This window comes from Castor canadensis, chromosome 5 (assembly GCF_047511655.1).
Source record: "Castor canadensis chromosome 5, mCasCan1.hap1v2, whole genome shotgun sequence".
Taxonomy (NCBI): domain Eukaryota; kingdom Metazoa; phylum Chordata; class Mammalia; order Rodentia; family Castoridae; genus Castor; species Castor canadensis.
The window spans coordinates 89868988-89884559 of NC_133390.1; the positions used below are offsets into that span (position 1 = coordinate 89868988).

The window sequence follows — 15572 nt, forward strand, 5'->3', positions numbered from 1 at the left end:
GATCCTGAGGACTGTCGCCCCTCCCCCCTTCCTGTGTACTCTGCGTGCGTTTATTCTAGGAGAAGTGGTGGCAGGCCACAGCCATTGCCACGTGTGGCTGGAGGCCCAGGATGTACTGGGTCCTCTCTATGGGTTTTCTTAGCTATGGCAGGCATTTTTGCTATGTCCAGAAGCCGGCATCCTGTGCACAGGTGGCCTGTTTGCTTTCCCTCCTCCCCTTGTGGGGGTGGAGTTAGAGCATAAGCGTGGCAGCTGCAGGTTTTTGCAAGCACTTTTGTAAAGCAGCTGACTTTAAGTTACTTTAGACTGAGAGGCCTGGCAAACTAGTTGGAATAACTTAAGTCATAAGGTGCCATGCTACAGGGTTTTCATGGGAGGCAGGGTCCCAGTAAGCCCAGAGAAGGGAAGACAGACAGAGACAGAGGACACATGGGAGGAGATAGGTATGGTAAGCAGTGCAAGAAGTCTGTTTACATGGGGAAGGAGGAGGTTTGGAGAGGAACTGGCAGATTTAGAAACTGGTTTACAGGCTGATAGAATCTGTGCAGGGGAACAGAAAGTACAGAGGGAGGATTTGAAGTCAGAGAGCCGGATTTAAATGGAGGTATGAAAAAGCTTGGACATAATGGAATCTCTCCCCATTGTCCCGATCACTCACAGTAGTTATATGTCCCATAAAAGGTTGGGATTTAAAGACCCAAAAAGGGGCCAGTGACTTTGGTTGTCTAAAGGATAAGTGGGCCAGATTTGAGTGCAAAAGTGGATCAAATTTTTAGTTTTATATCTGGGGTCAAACCCAAGGTGTCTAAATTATTGAGGAGGCATCTCAATGGTGGAGTCAGACGGCAAAGATGTAGAGGCACCCATTATGAGGGACCCAGTCCTGGAATGGGAGAGGAGGATATTATGTACTGCGGAGCATCCTCACACAGCACAAATATCCGAGAAAACACAAAGTGCACGAGAATCAGCCGTCACTGAGTTCAGGTGGTTTGCAGGCCAGAGGCCGGAGGCTTGGATTACCTAGGCCTAGGTTTTGTAGGGTCCTGGACCCTGTAAAATCCAAACCCTGCGGAGAAGGGGATCCCTCTACCGTCTGAGCTGCCCAGAGATAGCCCAAAGCAGGGGAAGTGTTCTAAAACCGAGAGACACTGAAGGGAGAGACCACAAAGGGAGCCCAAGAAGGGTAGGTGGACTCACCAAAGAATGTCCGGTGTTGGATGGGAGCAAGGGCGATCGGGAGGATGAGTCCTGGCCAGTCACATCCTCAGGGTGGTCATGGGGTGAGTTGGAATGGGGGTCCCACCAGGATTAGTGGGGAGCCTCCATCGGAGTCACAGCACCAAATGTAAGGAAATGTAGGCCCCAAAAGTGACCATGTGGAGAGGAGTGATCTGGCCAAGAGATTCTTTATTGCCGGGTGGGAGAAGGAGAGAGCAGAGAGAGCCAAGAGAAAGGGAGAGAGGGGCAGAGGCTTAAATACCCCTCAGTGAGACTTGGCATGATCTGATTGGTTAGGATCTTATGGTTCATGATGATTGGAAGTTGGGGCAGAAGGAGGATTCAAGCTACACTTGAGGCAGGACCGTGACCCTGGAAAACAGAAGCTTAAGGGTGCAGTAAGAACTGAAACCTATAGCGCCATTATTGCCAACAAAGACCACACCACATGTGGAAAGGAAAGGTTTATTGGAACCAGACCACAGGGCCATCACTCTTTTCGGGTTCAGAGTGAGGTGGCTTGGCTGAAAATGGGTAGTGGGCTTTATAGGAGGGGCCAAGCCATGCGGGAGGGAGAGAGTCTTTGGTCTCTGATTATCTGCAATCACCAGATGGAACAGGTCAACATGCCTGGCTAGTTGAGTAACTGGAAGTTCCTGAGTTGTTTTGCAAGCTGAGAAACATGCAGGGAGAAATAAGCTGTCATAAATCAGGGGGTCTGGTTTTAAGGTGTTAGCCTCAGGTCCTTCCACCCACCCCAAGAATGCCAGGGACCTAACGGGGGTATCAGAATACAAGACTTCAAGTTATACCACAAAGTCAAAATAACAAAAACAGCATGTTTTTGTGCCACTACACAAAACAGTGGCCCAAAAACAGACATGTAAAGTAATGGAAAAAACCCACATAGTTATAGCCATCTGTATAGGGAAAAGTGGATAACCACAGGTTGAAAACTGAAACTAGGTCCTTTTCTCACATCCTGTACACCTATCAATTCAACATGGATCAAAGAGCTTAATGTGAGACCTGAATCTTTGAAACTACTACAGGAAAATATAGGGAAAAAACTTGTAGATATAGGCATAGGTAATGACTTGCTGAACAGGACTCCAATTGCTTGGGAAATAAGAGCAAGAACTGACAAATTGGATGGTGTCAAATGCTTCTGCAAATCAAAGGAAATAATTAACAGAAAAAAGAGGCAATACCAGTATGTGAGAAAAATCTTTGCAAGGTATTCATCAAAGGATCAATGTCCAAAATACAGAATTTAAACACTAAAAGATCAAATAATTCAATTAAAAAAGTGGGCAAATGAATTGAACAGATAGTTCCCCAAACTAGTACAAATGGCAAATAAATACATGAAGAAATGCTGAATATCCTTAGGCATATAGAAAATGCCAATCAAAATAACACTGAGATTCCAACTTGCCCCAGTTAGAATGGCAATCGTCAAGAAAACAAACAAATGCTGGTGAAGGTGGGGGTGGAGGATGAGGAACCCTTATACACTGTTGTGGGAATGTAAATTAGTGCAGGCTCTATGGAAATCAGTATGGAGAATCCTCAAAAACTATAAATAGAACTACCATATAAACCTGCTAAACCACACCTGGGCATATATCTAAAGAATAAGTCAGCATACAGATTCACATTGTTGGGTCTGGAGACCTAAGGCAGATGAGTGGGTATCCCATCCCCCATGGAGGGCAATATCTTTCCTACATTCTGAGGAGATGGAGGCCTGCATTCCTGCATCCTAAAGGAGAGATACAGATGGGCCACAGGGCTGATGAGCAAAATGCTCTCAAGATTGTTTCCCCTCCACCAGTAAAGGTGCAAACCAAACCAGTTCACCTGAGAAAGCCCGCGAATCCATGGCCAATGAGAAAAACCCACTTAACCCAGAGTTAGAATGCCCATAAAAACTCCAGCCGTCACCTGTGCAGCAAGCCACCGGCTTCTGGACTCCGCCATAGCACCTTAGCTGTAGCCTTTCTTTTCTCTCTAATAAATCCCACTTTATATACCGGCTTTGGCTCATCATTCAGCTGCCTCATGAGCCAGTTCTCTGGCCTGTGAAAGCAAGAACCCTCGACACCAGCACATAACAACATGCACTATTCACAATAGCTAAGCTATTCAGCAAAAAGAATTATGTTGTTTGTATGATGACGGATGGAAAGGGAGGTTATCATGTTGAATGAGACAAACTAAGCTCAGAAAGACAATATTGCACGCTTTTGTTCATATGTGGAATTCTAGATCAGACAATAACATGACATGATTGTTAAAGCGTACTCTTGGGGAGCCACCGGGAAGGGGGACGGGGAAAGGAGACAGTGATAGGGGGTGACAATGATCAAAGTACATTATATACACATATGAAAATAGAAAAATTAAACCCATTAAAGATGTTAAAAGTGGGAAGGAAAGAAAAATATAAATGCAGTGGATTTCATAGAAGAGCATTATATGCATGCATGTTAGTATCACAATGATACTTTTACAATTAATTTATGCTATTAAAGTAGAAAAAAATTCATGTATATAGGTTTGAAAAGAATGATATACAGCTTTTAAAACCATGAAAAGATTATAAACTTTATTATTAGTCACTGAAAATTTATTAAGGTGCTAACACTTTTGGTTCAACATTTCTTGTACAACTTAAAGTCCCCTGAATAATCCAGATGTGTACAAATGACCCTACTCCTGACACTCAGCATAGTTAGACTTCTCTTCTGTAATGTGCATTTGCCAGATAAACAAAACATTAACTTGCCAAAGATACCACAACTGTAGTTATTCATAGATTCCTATTATTTCTCCAGATTTTTTGTTTTTTGTACTGTGGATTGAACTCAGGGCCTCATTATTGCTAGGGAAGCACTCTGCCCCTTGAGCCATGCCCCTTGTCCTTTTGCTTTTGTAGTTTGTTTTCAGATAGGGTCTCATGATTTTGCCTCACCAGGTTTGGACCACCATCCTCCTATCTCTTCCTCCAGAGTAGCTGGGATTACAGATGTGAGCCATCACACCCAGCTTTTAGTTTTTATTACTACATTTTAAATGTTCTTAAAAATGAAGTTGAAACCCCCAAATCAAAAACTTTCATCTGAACCAACACTGAGAAAAAGAACAATGGAAGAAGCTCTTTTATTCACCCAAGAGCAAAAATACAGACTGCTATGAATTAATTTATTTTCCACTTGAGAGAATAGGCTTTGTATTTGGAGAAATGAATGATCAGTTGTCAGGAGTTGCTTTTGGAGAATGATCAATAAGCTCCTTATCAATGGTTGGATATTGATACCATGGTCCATCGCCCCTAGCACGCATTAGTCTTCGAACTTCCAGCTCCTTTAACCTGTAACAAATGGAGTAACAACACTGTGATTCCAGCATTTCCAGTTACAATCACAGTTCCATTGTGATTCCAGCACTTCCATCTTTCAGATGCTAGAAGAGTCATTTACAGAATGCCTACTATTATACCATATGCTATGCCAACTTGTAGGAAAATGTAAGTTTTTGGAGGAGCTCATATCCTTTGTCTATACTAGTGCCTGTCATCATTAGCACAGAAAACATCTCACAGGGAAATTGTATCTTATTCACCAGTATCATACTATGCCTGGTCATTAGACAGTATTTGTAAAGAAAAAAGAAAGAGAAAAACTAAGAACATTCTCCAACTCTAAGATCTACTCAGCTGTCCTCATCCTTCTTTCACAAACTGAATAATCTGCTTTCCCTCTTCCACACCCAAAATTTGCACAAGCTACCATACATTCTTGAAACAGTCACTTTCCCATTAAATTTCTAGTCTTCCATTTTTATACAACACATATTTACTGTTTCATCTGACTGGAAATTAGTCACAACTAAATAATTCACTTTATTACCATTAAACAGCTCATTAACCTTATCTGTGAGAGATTATATACCTTTGTAACTATGTACTGAAGAGAGTATATTTATTCACCTTTTTACAGATTAAATACCATCCTCTTTTTCTACACTTTTGAATGCAGTTATTCAAAATGTAATTAAAATACTAAACAAATTACTAACTAGCTAAATTATGGCTCACCTATATAATGGATGACTACGTAACTATTACAAAGAATTAGGGAGAATCTGTAGGTAGTAATGTGGAAGGTGACGGACATACTATTAGGTTAAAAAAAGTAAGGTATAAGGGCTAGGGGTGTAGCTCAGTGGTAGAGAGCTTGCTAGCACATGCAGGCCCTCGGTTTCATCCCCAACACTGGAGAAAAAAAGAAAAACAAAAACAACAAGATGTAAAGTATGTATAGCACCTTCCCATTTCATTAAAAAACAATAAATTGCCATTTATGAGTATGCATAAATACACAAAGACAAGAATATTAAAAACATGAAAGACTAAAAATAATAGGTAAATCTGGGAGGGTCAACTATGGGAGAGACTCTTATTTATTCATATTTCAGTTTTCCAAATATATAAATGCAAGCTTTCTAAAACAGCAGATACCCCGCCCCCCTGCCCATTCCATGGCATCTTTCCTTTAGGGGTAGAAGTCAGGGGTTGGGTAGGTCTGTTTTTTTTTCTTTTGTTTTATGACTGTTTAGGATCTCTGTTTATCTGAGGAATTCTAGGGTCTCATGTAATTGGAACTCAAAGTTATGTGTATGAAGTTCAGAAAAGTCTTATATTACCAAGTATGAGCCACACTGCTGTTCTATGCTCATAAGTGCACACCTAGGAAACACAGCTAATTATATGCTCTTTTTCAACATTTAATTATCTTCCAGTATCACAGCACTTTTTTTATAAACCACAGAGTTTAAAACAGAATAGAAAATTGATCAGCGGTAGCCTGGGGCCAAGAATAAAGGGTGGAGATTTATTGGAATGGTTGGACAGATGTACACAAGAATATTTTAGGGTGATTGAAATGACCTTCACTGTGGTAGTGGTGGTCACATAGGTATACACTTTGTCAAATGCCCAGTGACCTTAATGGGTGCATCTATTTGCTTTTCAATTATATGTCATTTCTAACACTAAAATATATTCAGATTGATTATTTCTTATATATGTTCCTAGTGCTGGGGATTGAATGAAAGGCCTTACACATTCTAAGCACATGTTCTACCACTGAGCTATGTCTCTAGCCCACACAAGAACTTCTAAAAAATAATGTTAGAATAATATATTTACCTATTTAATTACTATTAGGGTTCTCTGCATGACACAAAATCCCAGAAGCTTAAGAAAAAGACTAACAAACCTGACAATTAAATGAGCAAATACATATGAAGTAACTAAAACACTGGTATATAGTAAAAGAGCTCAAAAGTGCATTAGAGCTGGAGTTATAGCTCAAGTTGTTAAAGGCATGCATAAAGCCCTGGGTTCAATCCTCAGTATCACGAAAGAAAAAAAAAAAAAAGAGGTATTAGCTGCTATTACGTATTTGTTATTTGAAACAAACAAAAAAATTCATAGTGCGAAAAATTCTTCATTGCCAAAATGCAAGTGACAAACCATGAAAACCCATCTGCAACAAAACCAAAACAGGCTAATTATCAGCAAAAATATTTGTTTGATAAATTCCATTACTGAGAAACAGAAATTATCGTATACTGGGGATGGAAAAAGTAACTGGTATTACTGTCTGGGAAAGAACCTGGCAGTATTTATTCAACACTTAAAAGACATACACTATTTGGTTAATTGGTGCCATGTTAGGAATTTGCTTCCTACATATATATATATACACAAATACATAAATTTGGAAAGAACATAGGGAACTGGTTAGAAAACTAATCCATCCAATGAAATATATAATGCTGTCATTATAACAAATGAGGTAGGTATATGCTATTACAGAAAAAGCACCAAGCTACATAAAATAAAGAAGGTGCAAAATAGTGTTCATAAAGATTCTATCTGTATCAATATAACTTTTAATTATATTGTAAAATATGTATTTTAACTCATAAAATTTTCTCTAGGAACATATGGAACAAATTGTTAAACAGGAGTCATTTTTAAGAGTTTGACTAGATTTGGATGGAAAGAAACTGGGTAGGGTGAGGACAGGATTTCCTTGTACACACACACATAAAAAAACAGATTTAAAAACAAATTCCTGTGAGGACTGTGAGTAGTCACCAACTCACAGTCCTCACTCTAACGAGGCTTTCTCTCTTCTATCTACATCCTTTTACAAAGATCATACACAGTGCTGCAATTTTTATTAATTTATTTTCCCTATGGTTTGCAACCCAAGGAAATGATTTTCTTCCCCACGCCTTTCTTACCGTAAGTCAGTCTTTTCAGCTTCAATCTGAAGGATAGCCATTGTTCTTTCATAATTCTTTTCAGGACTATCAAAGAAATTACGGGCAATCCATCTTGAGATAGGATGCTGCAGGAGAAAATTTCTTTAGAAGTAGTCAGTTTCTAAGCAAATACTTTGGTTTTATAGTTTACTATTATTTAAAATGACCATTTCACCAGTACCACCAAAAAAATAAATAAATAAAAAGACCATTTCAGTTAGATAAACCAGTAACATTTACTATATGCCAACTATTTTACATACATTTTAAATCATTTTAATACATTAGATAGATACTATTTTTGCCGCCCATTTTAGAGATGAGCAAATCACACAAATTATGCAGCTAAGTGGCAGCATCTGGACTAAACCAGTAGGTATGTCTGACTCCAAAGCCTGTACTCTTTCCCATTCCTCTACACTGAGGTATCCTAAGTGGCAGAGGCAGGAGACAAGCACAGGTTTTGTTGATCTAAACATGAAGCTCTTTCCACCAGTTAGCAAAATAAATAAATAAACAATTTTTTTATGGTTTAGCTTAACTTTTGACTTTTTGGGGGGAGGGGGTACAGTGGGGAATTACTAAGGTTTGAAGTCATAGCCTCACACTTGCTCTACCACTTAAGTCACATCCTCAGCCCTTTTTGTGTTAGTTATTTTTCAGATAAGGTCCTGCATTTTTTGCCTGGGATGCTTAGACCTTAATCCTCCTACTTATGTCTCAACTTTTTGCCTGGCCTAGAAAGGAGATCCTCCCAATCTTGGCCTCCAGAGTAGCTGAGATTACAGACATGAGCCACTGCACCTGGCCAGTTTTCCTTAAAATTTAATAATGAAGCAGGCTAGAGGCATGGCTAAAGCAGCAGAGCTTCTGCCTAGCTGTGAAGCTCTGAGTGCTGGTATAATAATAATAGTAATAATAATAATAATAATGCATTTCTTTTCTAAAATATGACTCTTTCAGATAATAAAATTCAATAAGCATATTCTATTCAAGGCCATCTCACTATAATACTTGTGAAGACAATGAACAAATTAATTTTGTGTTTGGGTGGCAGTGACAGTATGGTATAGTGACTATCAGTGCAGGCTCTGGAGTTGAACTGACTGAGTTTAAATTCATACTGGACCTCTCTCTTGGACAGATCACTTGAGTATGAGTTTCCCTACCTCTAAAGTGAGAATAATAACAGTACTTTGAATATAAGATGAGATAATATTTGCAAAACATTTAGTATGGTACCAGATACACAGTAGGTGACAGCTAGCATTAGTGCTGGTAACATCTTTCCTATGGCAGTGAACTTAGGAAAAATTTTGTTAGGCTGCTAGGTTGATAACATATTTTCAGAGTCATTCTTTAAAAATACTGTAAAGCTTAATACAAGAAAAAACAATGAAGTACCAAAAGTAGTTGCATGTAAAAAGTAAAAATGTACCATACACTTGATATCAAAAATTGAATATAAAACTGAATCATAATTGCCTAATTAAGACATTAACTAGCACATTGACAAGATAACTAACAGAAAGTAATTTGCAATGATCAATACAAACCTTGTAATATTCCCAATGTTCTGGAATATAGCCTTCTGGAATTTCTGCCAACTCAGCTTCGCCTAATAAGAGAAAATCATGAGTTCAACTTAGGCATTAGGAGTTTATAATACTCTTTTGTTTTTTTTTTCTTTTGGCAGTACTGGGGATTGAACTCAGGGGCTCACAGGCTAGCACTTGAGCCATGTCCCCAGCCCTTTTTGTTTTGGTTTATTTTTCAGATAGTGTTTTGCACTTTTGCCCAGGGCTAGCCTTGGACCACAACCCTCCTATCTCTCCCTTCCAAGTAGCTGGGGTTATAGGCATCAACCATCATGCTGAGCCCAATAATACTAATCCTTCACCAATAAATAAAATAACTTCCGGTAGCTTTAAAAATCTTTTCTTCTTTTATTTGTACCAATGAAAATCTAATTTTCTAAATTTACTTTAATGTGGTTGAAAATAAATCCATCCACTGGGTACTTTTTAGCTATCTTCTTGGTATAAAGCAGTATTTATAAGCCACCCCCCTTACCTGCCCCACTTTTTAAAACATTTTTGAGACAGGCTCTTACTACATAGTTCAGACTGGTCTTGAACTCATAATTCTCTGGCCTCAACCTACCCAGTGCTAGGATTACATGCACCATCACACCCAACCTGCTTATTTATAATATTACAAGACACAATGAAAGATATATTATTCCTTCTGATCTTTCCTCTACCAATTAGACAAAATATTTTAGGATTCAAGGTGTTAGGAGTACTCTGAACAGAATTTCCCATGAAAATCCAATGTCATTCACACCTTCATTGTTTTTGAGAGGATTATAAGGTTATATATTCCAGGATGAATTTAAAATTTCTTCAGTCTCTCAGCTTCTCTTCTACCTGTCTCCTTCTACTTTATTCAGATTTGTCAAAACTGGTTTGGGGAACAAGCAGAGGGAAGAGAAGTCTTTCAGAAGCTTCCTACATGGCCTCTATAGAATTCCTTACCTTAAAGGCTTTTGGAGGGAAAAAGAGAAATGTTAAAAAATAACATGGTGTATCATTGTAGATTAAGAGTTGGTTATTTTAAAATAAATTGGCACGCCTATGTTTATTTTACTATTTAAAGAGTCTTTCATTATAATATTCATAACTTCCTTTAAAAAATTAATGTGTTTTTAAAATTTACCAATTTGGCGGTGCTAGGGGAAGGTGAACTTACCAATAAATACATTCACCAGAGTTATGCCGATTGCTACTGGAATCCCAGTCAACAAAATGTAGAATTTCTGTTAAGATTTAAAAAATAAAAAGTTTTTCTCATGATCATTTCCTAACTCTCCCCACCCTCAAATTATCCTCACTTGATTTCCTTTTATTTCTTGCAAAATAAACATGCCAAAAAGAGAATACAGTATCAGATGATTGATTTCTTTGATATTCTTTTACTCTAACTTTTAGATGCTTACATTTGCTACCAAAAATGAAATTAAGAACAGTTAATTATATAAGCATAATACAATATACATTTGCTTTTTGGTTAAAGTAATCTCATAAAAGTTAGAAAATGTTAAAATAAGAAAATGTAAAAAAATTAAGAGTGATTTCAACCACTCAAACCACAATAGGATTTGAGTTCGTCATGACAAGAAAAGAGAGGGTTCACGCAAGGGGACAAGGAGAAGGTTAAGCACAATGGGAGGGCAAAAGAAGGTCTCAAGGCAGCCAGAGCTTCAGGGACAGTGGTAGGGAATGCAAACTCCCATTTCCTAAGCCTCTGTTTTCATTTTGTAAGAACCTTACAATATAAACACATAGTCATTGCTCTAAATAAGTAATATTATTGCTAAATTAAGACCATGAAGCAACCATTCTAAAATCAATATTCCCTAATGACTTATAAATAAAAAAATTACATCCCAAAATAAAACAGCTCATTTATTAAAAGAAGTCTTTCTGTGCATTCTTTGGTAATTTAAATAATATTTTAAGAATCATCCTCACATGAATCAATTTTTAAAGTTTTATAAATTTGCAGGCTTTTTTCGTCTTTCATCTTCTTTTTTTTTTTGGTTCTAGAGATGGAACCCAAAGCCTGGTACAGGCTAAGCCAGCACTGCACAACTGAGCTCCACCCTGAGACTTGGAGATTTCTCTTCTTTTTCTGGGGTTTGAACTCAGTACTCACACTTGCTAGGCAGGCACTCTACCACTGGACCTACTCTACCAGCCTTTTTTTGTGTTGGTATTCCAGATAGACTCTCCCGAACTATTTGCCTGGACTAGTTCAAACTAGATCCTCCTGATCTCAGCCTGGATTATAGATGTGAACCACTGGTGCCCATCCTGGAGATTTATGTTTCACTCTTAAAGCAGGGAACACAAACTAGCCAAACTTCACACTTTTGAGAAGCAAGGAATGGCTCAGTTTTACCTCCAATTAGTATAAATCCTTTTTTGAAGGAAAGGTTTCACTAACAAAAGGAGATTCAGTAACAAATCAAATTTTACTATACAATCACAGTATCTTTTGAGAAAAGAAATATGAATTTACAAAATCAAAATCTTTTATAAAATGAGACACATTTTCTAAAGAGGAAGCACTCTGAGTTTGGCAAAAAAAATTTTTTAACTCACCAGTAATTTTAAAAAACGTCTGTCATAGAAGGAAGAAGATTTGATGATGAACAGTCTTTTCCCATGGTCTCCACTGTGTCGCACAGGAGCTGCGAATATTAAGTTACCACTTTATACAAAGTTCAAGGTTCATGCAGGTGTGTAGTGTTATATTATGAGACAAAATCCTATTAATTTATTTACTAGGAGGCAGGAAAGTCAGATACTCTTGGTAAGCTGTCATCTTTGTTTTCCTCTGAAACAAATATTAACTAAAGCTGCAAAAGAAATAAATTTAATTTAATTACGCCATTTCGTTTGTTGAGGTTTTACACAAAATATACATTAGGAAGTTGCTGTGAAATAGATGGAAAGGACAGCATTATTTATTCAACAAATCCCCTTCAGGAATTTGACTTGTTACAAAGCTATACACTCTATCTTGATAAATTCCATAGTAAGCCACTTCTGATTTAGAATATCCTCCTCTTCAAATCCTCCTTGCCTCCACCCATGGAACTTAATCAGGCCTGCTAGCAATAAACTGAGGCAGCATTTCACTCCTGTACCCTCTTTCTACATTTTCCTCCTTTCTTGGAGGGCTGCAAGGATAACTACAGGCATTCTAGCCCTTCCCGCTGGGAGCAGGAGGGGTCCTGGCTGTTGTAGAGAAATGGGATTACTAGGCTTCCACTGTGTAACTGAACTCAGATTTTACTTGTGAGTCACCATGAAAAGAAAAATTTTAATTTCCCACTAAAGGAATTTCAGTCCTAATAGAGGTCAGAAAGATCTGTACCCTTTGTTCATATTAACCTCTGGAATGCTCCTCTTCCTGAAATCTATCCATTTGGCTCAGAGACGTCTTACCCTCTGAGAAGCCAACGCTGGTCCCAATTAAATGAGACCTTCCCTCTTCTCAATTGCTGTACAGCCTAGCGAGTGCATGGTCATCTTTCAGTATCAGTATCCATGAAGGACTGGCTCCAGGACCCCCGCAGATACCAAACTCTGCAGATGCTCAAGTCCCTTACATAAAACGATCAGCACATAACCTATGCACGTTCTTCCATATACTTTAATTTCCTTATATTTACTTTAAGATTACTTATAAAACCTAATACAGTGAATGCTATGTGAATAGTTGCTATATTGTATTGTTAAGGGAATAATGATCAAAAAGAAGTCTGCACATGTGTAGTTACAGACACAAATTTTTTCAGAATATTTTCAATTCATGGTTGGTGAGATATGAGTATGCAGAACCCAATGACCAAGAAGAAAACTATTTACTTTCATTATTGCCTTTTTTTTTCTTTTTTTGCAGTGGCTCAGGCCTACACCTTGAGCCACTCCACCAGCTCCCTCCCCTCTTCTTTATGATGGGTTTTTCTGAGATAGGGTCTCACAAAGTATTTCCCCAGTCTGGCTTCAAATTACAATCCTCCTGATCTCTGCCTCCTGAGTAGCTAGCATTATTGGCCCCATGCTCATTACTGCCATTTTTAACTATAAATGTTTTGAAGGTAGGATTTCTTAATTTTGGTGTCATCTGCAGCATCCTGCAATGAATTTAAGGAGTCAACTCACAAGACAATTAGAAGCTGGCATGAATTTACTAAATATAATTCATTCTACTTGGCCTCTAAAATAATAAGATTAAGAGAATTTGACAAAGTAATGTGGATTTCAGCAAATCATTTAAAAAATAACATACTGGAATTTTTTGTAGACTAGATAAAGAACATGACTGGATGATTCTACAAACCACTCATTAATTCAATAAGTATTTAAATGTCTACTACATGCAGGTCCTATGCTTGGCCTACAGTCTAAGAGGGGTATCGATTCTGCTAGGAAAAACGGACATTAATCAAATATATATAAATCTATAAAAGCAAGAAAGGGAAGAATGCTATGCAATAGTAGAAACAAACAGTACTACAAAAAATTCTGAGTAATTAAGTGCTCTTCACTTTAGTTCTAAAATGCTTCAAAATTTTGGGGCCAGGATTTGAATTTAAGCAGCCTACCTCCAAAGAAAACAAAACAAGACAGGATTTCCTTCTATATGGGAGCTTATATTCTTGTAGGGATAGATGAAACAATATAAAAGATTATATATTTATTCCACAATAACAGATGCAAAATACCATTGAAAGCAGGTACTCAGGTGAAACAGTCATCATTAGAATAAAGATCTTGTCCTGTTCTCATTGGAAAAAACTTCCAATAGCGATCTTTCCAGAACTCCAAAAGTGGAGAATAATGCAGAAAGAAGAATTTGAGGTGAAATTTTACCTCAGTTTATCATGCAGTAGATTCAATTAAATTCAATCTGAGGGGTTATTTGAAGGATTCGCATTTGCATATTTGAGGACATCTGTATCAAAAAGGGCCTACAAAGAGATTTTATCAAAGAATGTTAGCACATTATATTTTGTATGAAGTTTAAACCTGTGCTGGAAATTTATTGAAATACCTCTGGTCCTTTCCATCATGTTCCAGCAAGTCCTTATGCATATTGCCTCATCAGTAGCAGCATGATTGAAATTAGAAGAGAGGTAAAATAGGACAAGATATTTTGAAGATGGAGACAATCTTTTTGGTTTTTGGGTAAAATCTTTATTTGTAGTGCATGGGGCAAATAACTTACACTGTATCTTAGATCAGGGAGATTAAATGAATTAATACTTTAAAAATCTTAGAATGGTATCTGATGCATAATAAGTGCTCAATAAATGTTGGCTGCCATCATTATTAATTTAGTAAAGTGGTGCATTATTTTTATAATAACTGAGTCAGTTCCCTCATCTGTAATATGGGTATAATAACCCTGTATTTACTTTGCAGTCTTTGAGAGAATAAGATAGACAGAATACCAAGTACTTGATGTGTTGTTATTATGAGTATTTCACCTAGCAGCTAACAGTTCATAAGAGGATCAAAATTAGTCCTTCTAGGACTGCATTATATCTTTCATAGCGCCCTGGCACTTTTGGCTTTTGAGGCCCTAATTTGGTAAAAGTGCTATTTTGTTACTGGGCTAATAAAAAACAAATGCAATCTGAAACGAATTTATTATTACATGAGTTATAATGTGTATTTATTATTATATATATTATGTATTATTTATTGTGTATTTTAAGAAGATACTTAAAAAACATTTTCGTGGACCCCTAAATTCTATCGTGGGCTCTATGGGCACAATAACTATTGTGTCTCACTGGTTCGGGGCCAATTTACAAATTGCATATATGCCTGTTTGCATATCCGTGGGCTTCTCAGCAACATAACTTCCCATTTGTGGGACTAGGACTTACAGCAGGTGGAACCTACCAAGCAAGAATCTGGTGTCCTTAGCCGGGCGGAGTGACAAGCACCTGCAATCCCAGCAGTAGGGAGGCTGGGCCAGGAGGACCGCGAGTTCGAGGCAATCGATCTGATTACTTAGGGAAAATCCCTCACCCAGTCAGAGCAGTATCTTCTACAAGGCCCACAATTTGTCCCGACCCCCTCAGGATCCACAAGGTCACCCGGGAACAGTTCTCCTGTCTCCTCCCGCCCTCCTGTTTGCTCTTTCTCCCAAGGCCAGCACCCACCGGCAGTCTTCGGAAAGCCCCGGGTGAGAAACCCTCCGGATCCGAGTCGAGTGCCCACACAGCGGCCGGACAGAGCTGTCAACGCAGTGACCGAAGCCCGCTGCAATAAACTCATGGCCGCCATGGCTACGACGGGCAATAGGGCGAGCAACGGAAGCCGAACGGGCCAATTCACCAATGAGGATGAAGGTGCGCGGCGGCCATGTTGGAAGAGGGCATGGGCCGGTTCCTGTTGGCTTCATCCCATGGGCGTGAGTGAACG

General features: G+C 38.3%; 1 protein-coding gene across 1 annotated transcript; it reads right to left on the reverse strand.

The window, feature by feature from the left end:
- Positions 1–4367: 4367 nt before the first annotated feature.
- Ndufb5 (NADH:ubiquinone oxidoreductase subunit B5) lies at positions 4368–15516 on the reverse strand. The gene is made up of 6 exons (XM_074073715.1): positions 15311–15516; positions 11730–11818; positions 10315–10381; positions 9120–9181; positions 7543–7649; positions 4368–4597 (listed from the first exon to the last, which is right to left on the reverse strand). The coding sequence occupies exons 1-6, from the start codon at positions 15432–15434 to the stop codon at positions 4477–4479; spliced, it is 570 nt and encodes a 189-aa protein (XP_073929816.1). The 5' UTR covers positions 15435–15516; the 3' UTR covers positions 4368–4476.
- Positions 15517–15572: the final 56 nt, after the last annotated feature.

What these genes read in the sequence shown, in the direction of transcription:
- Ndufb5 (XM_074073715.1), bottom strand. Translation starts at nt 15,434, where the DNA reads ATGGCGGCCATGAGTTTATTGCAGCGGGCTTCGGTCACTGCGTTGACA. An exon ending in GACGTTTTTTAAAATTACTG is followed by an intron (nt 10,382 to 11,729) that starts GTGAGTTAAAAA and finishes AAATCTTAACAG; the next exon opens with AAATTCTACATTTTGTTGAC. An exon ending in AACATTGGGAATATTACAAG is followed by an intron (nt 7,650 to 9,119) that starts GTTTGTATTGAT and finishes TTTCTCCTGCAG; the next exon opens with CATCCTATCTCAAGATGGAT.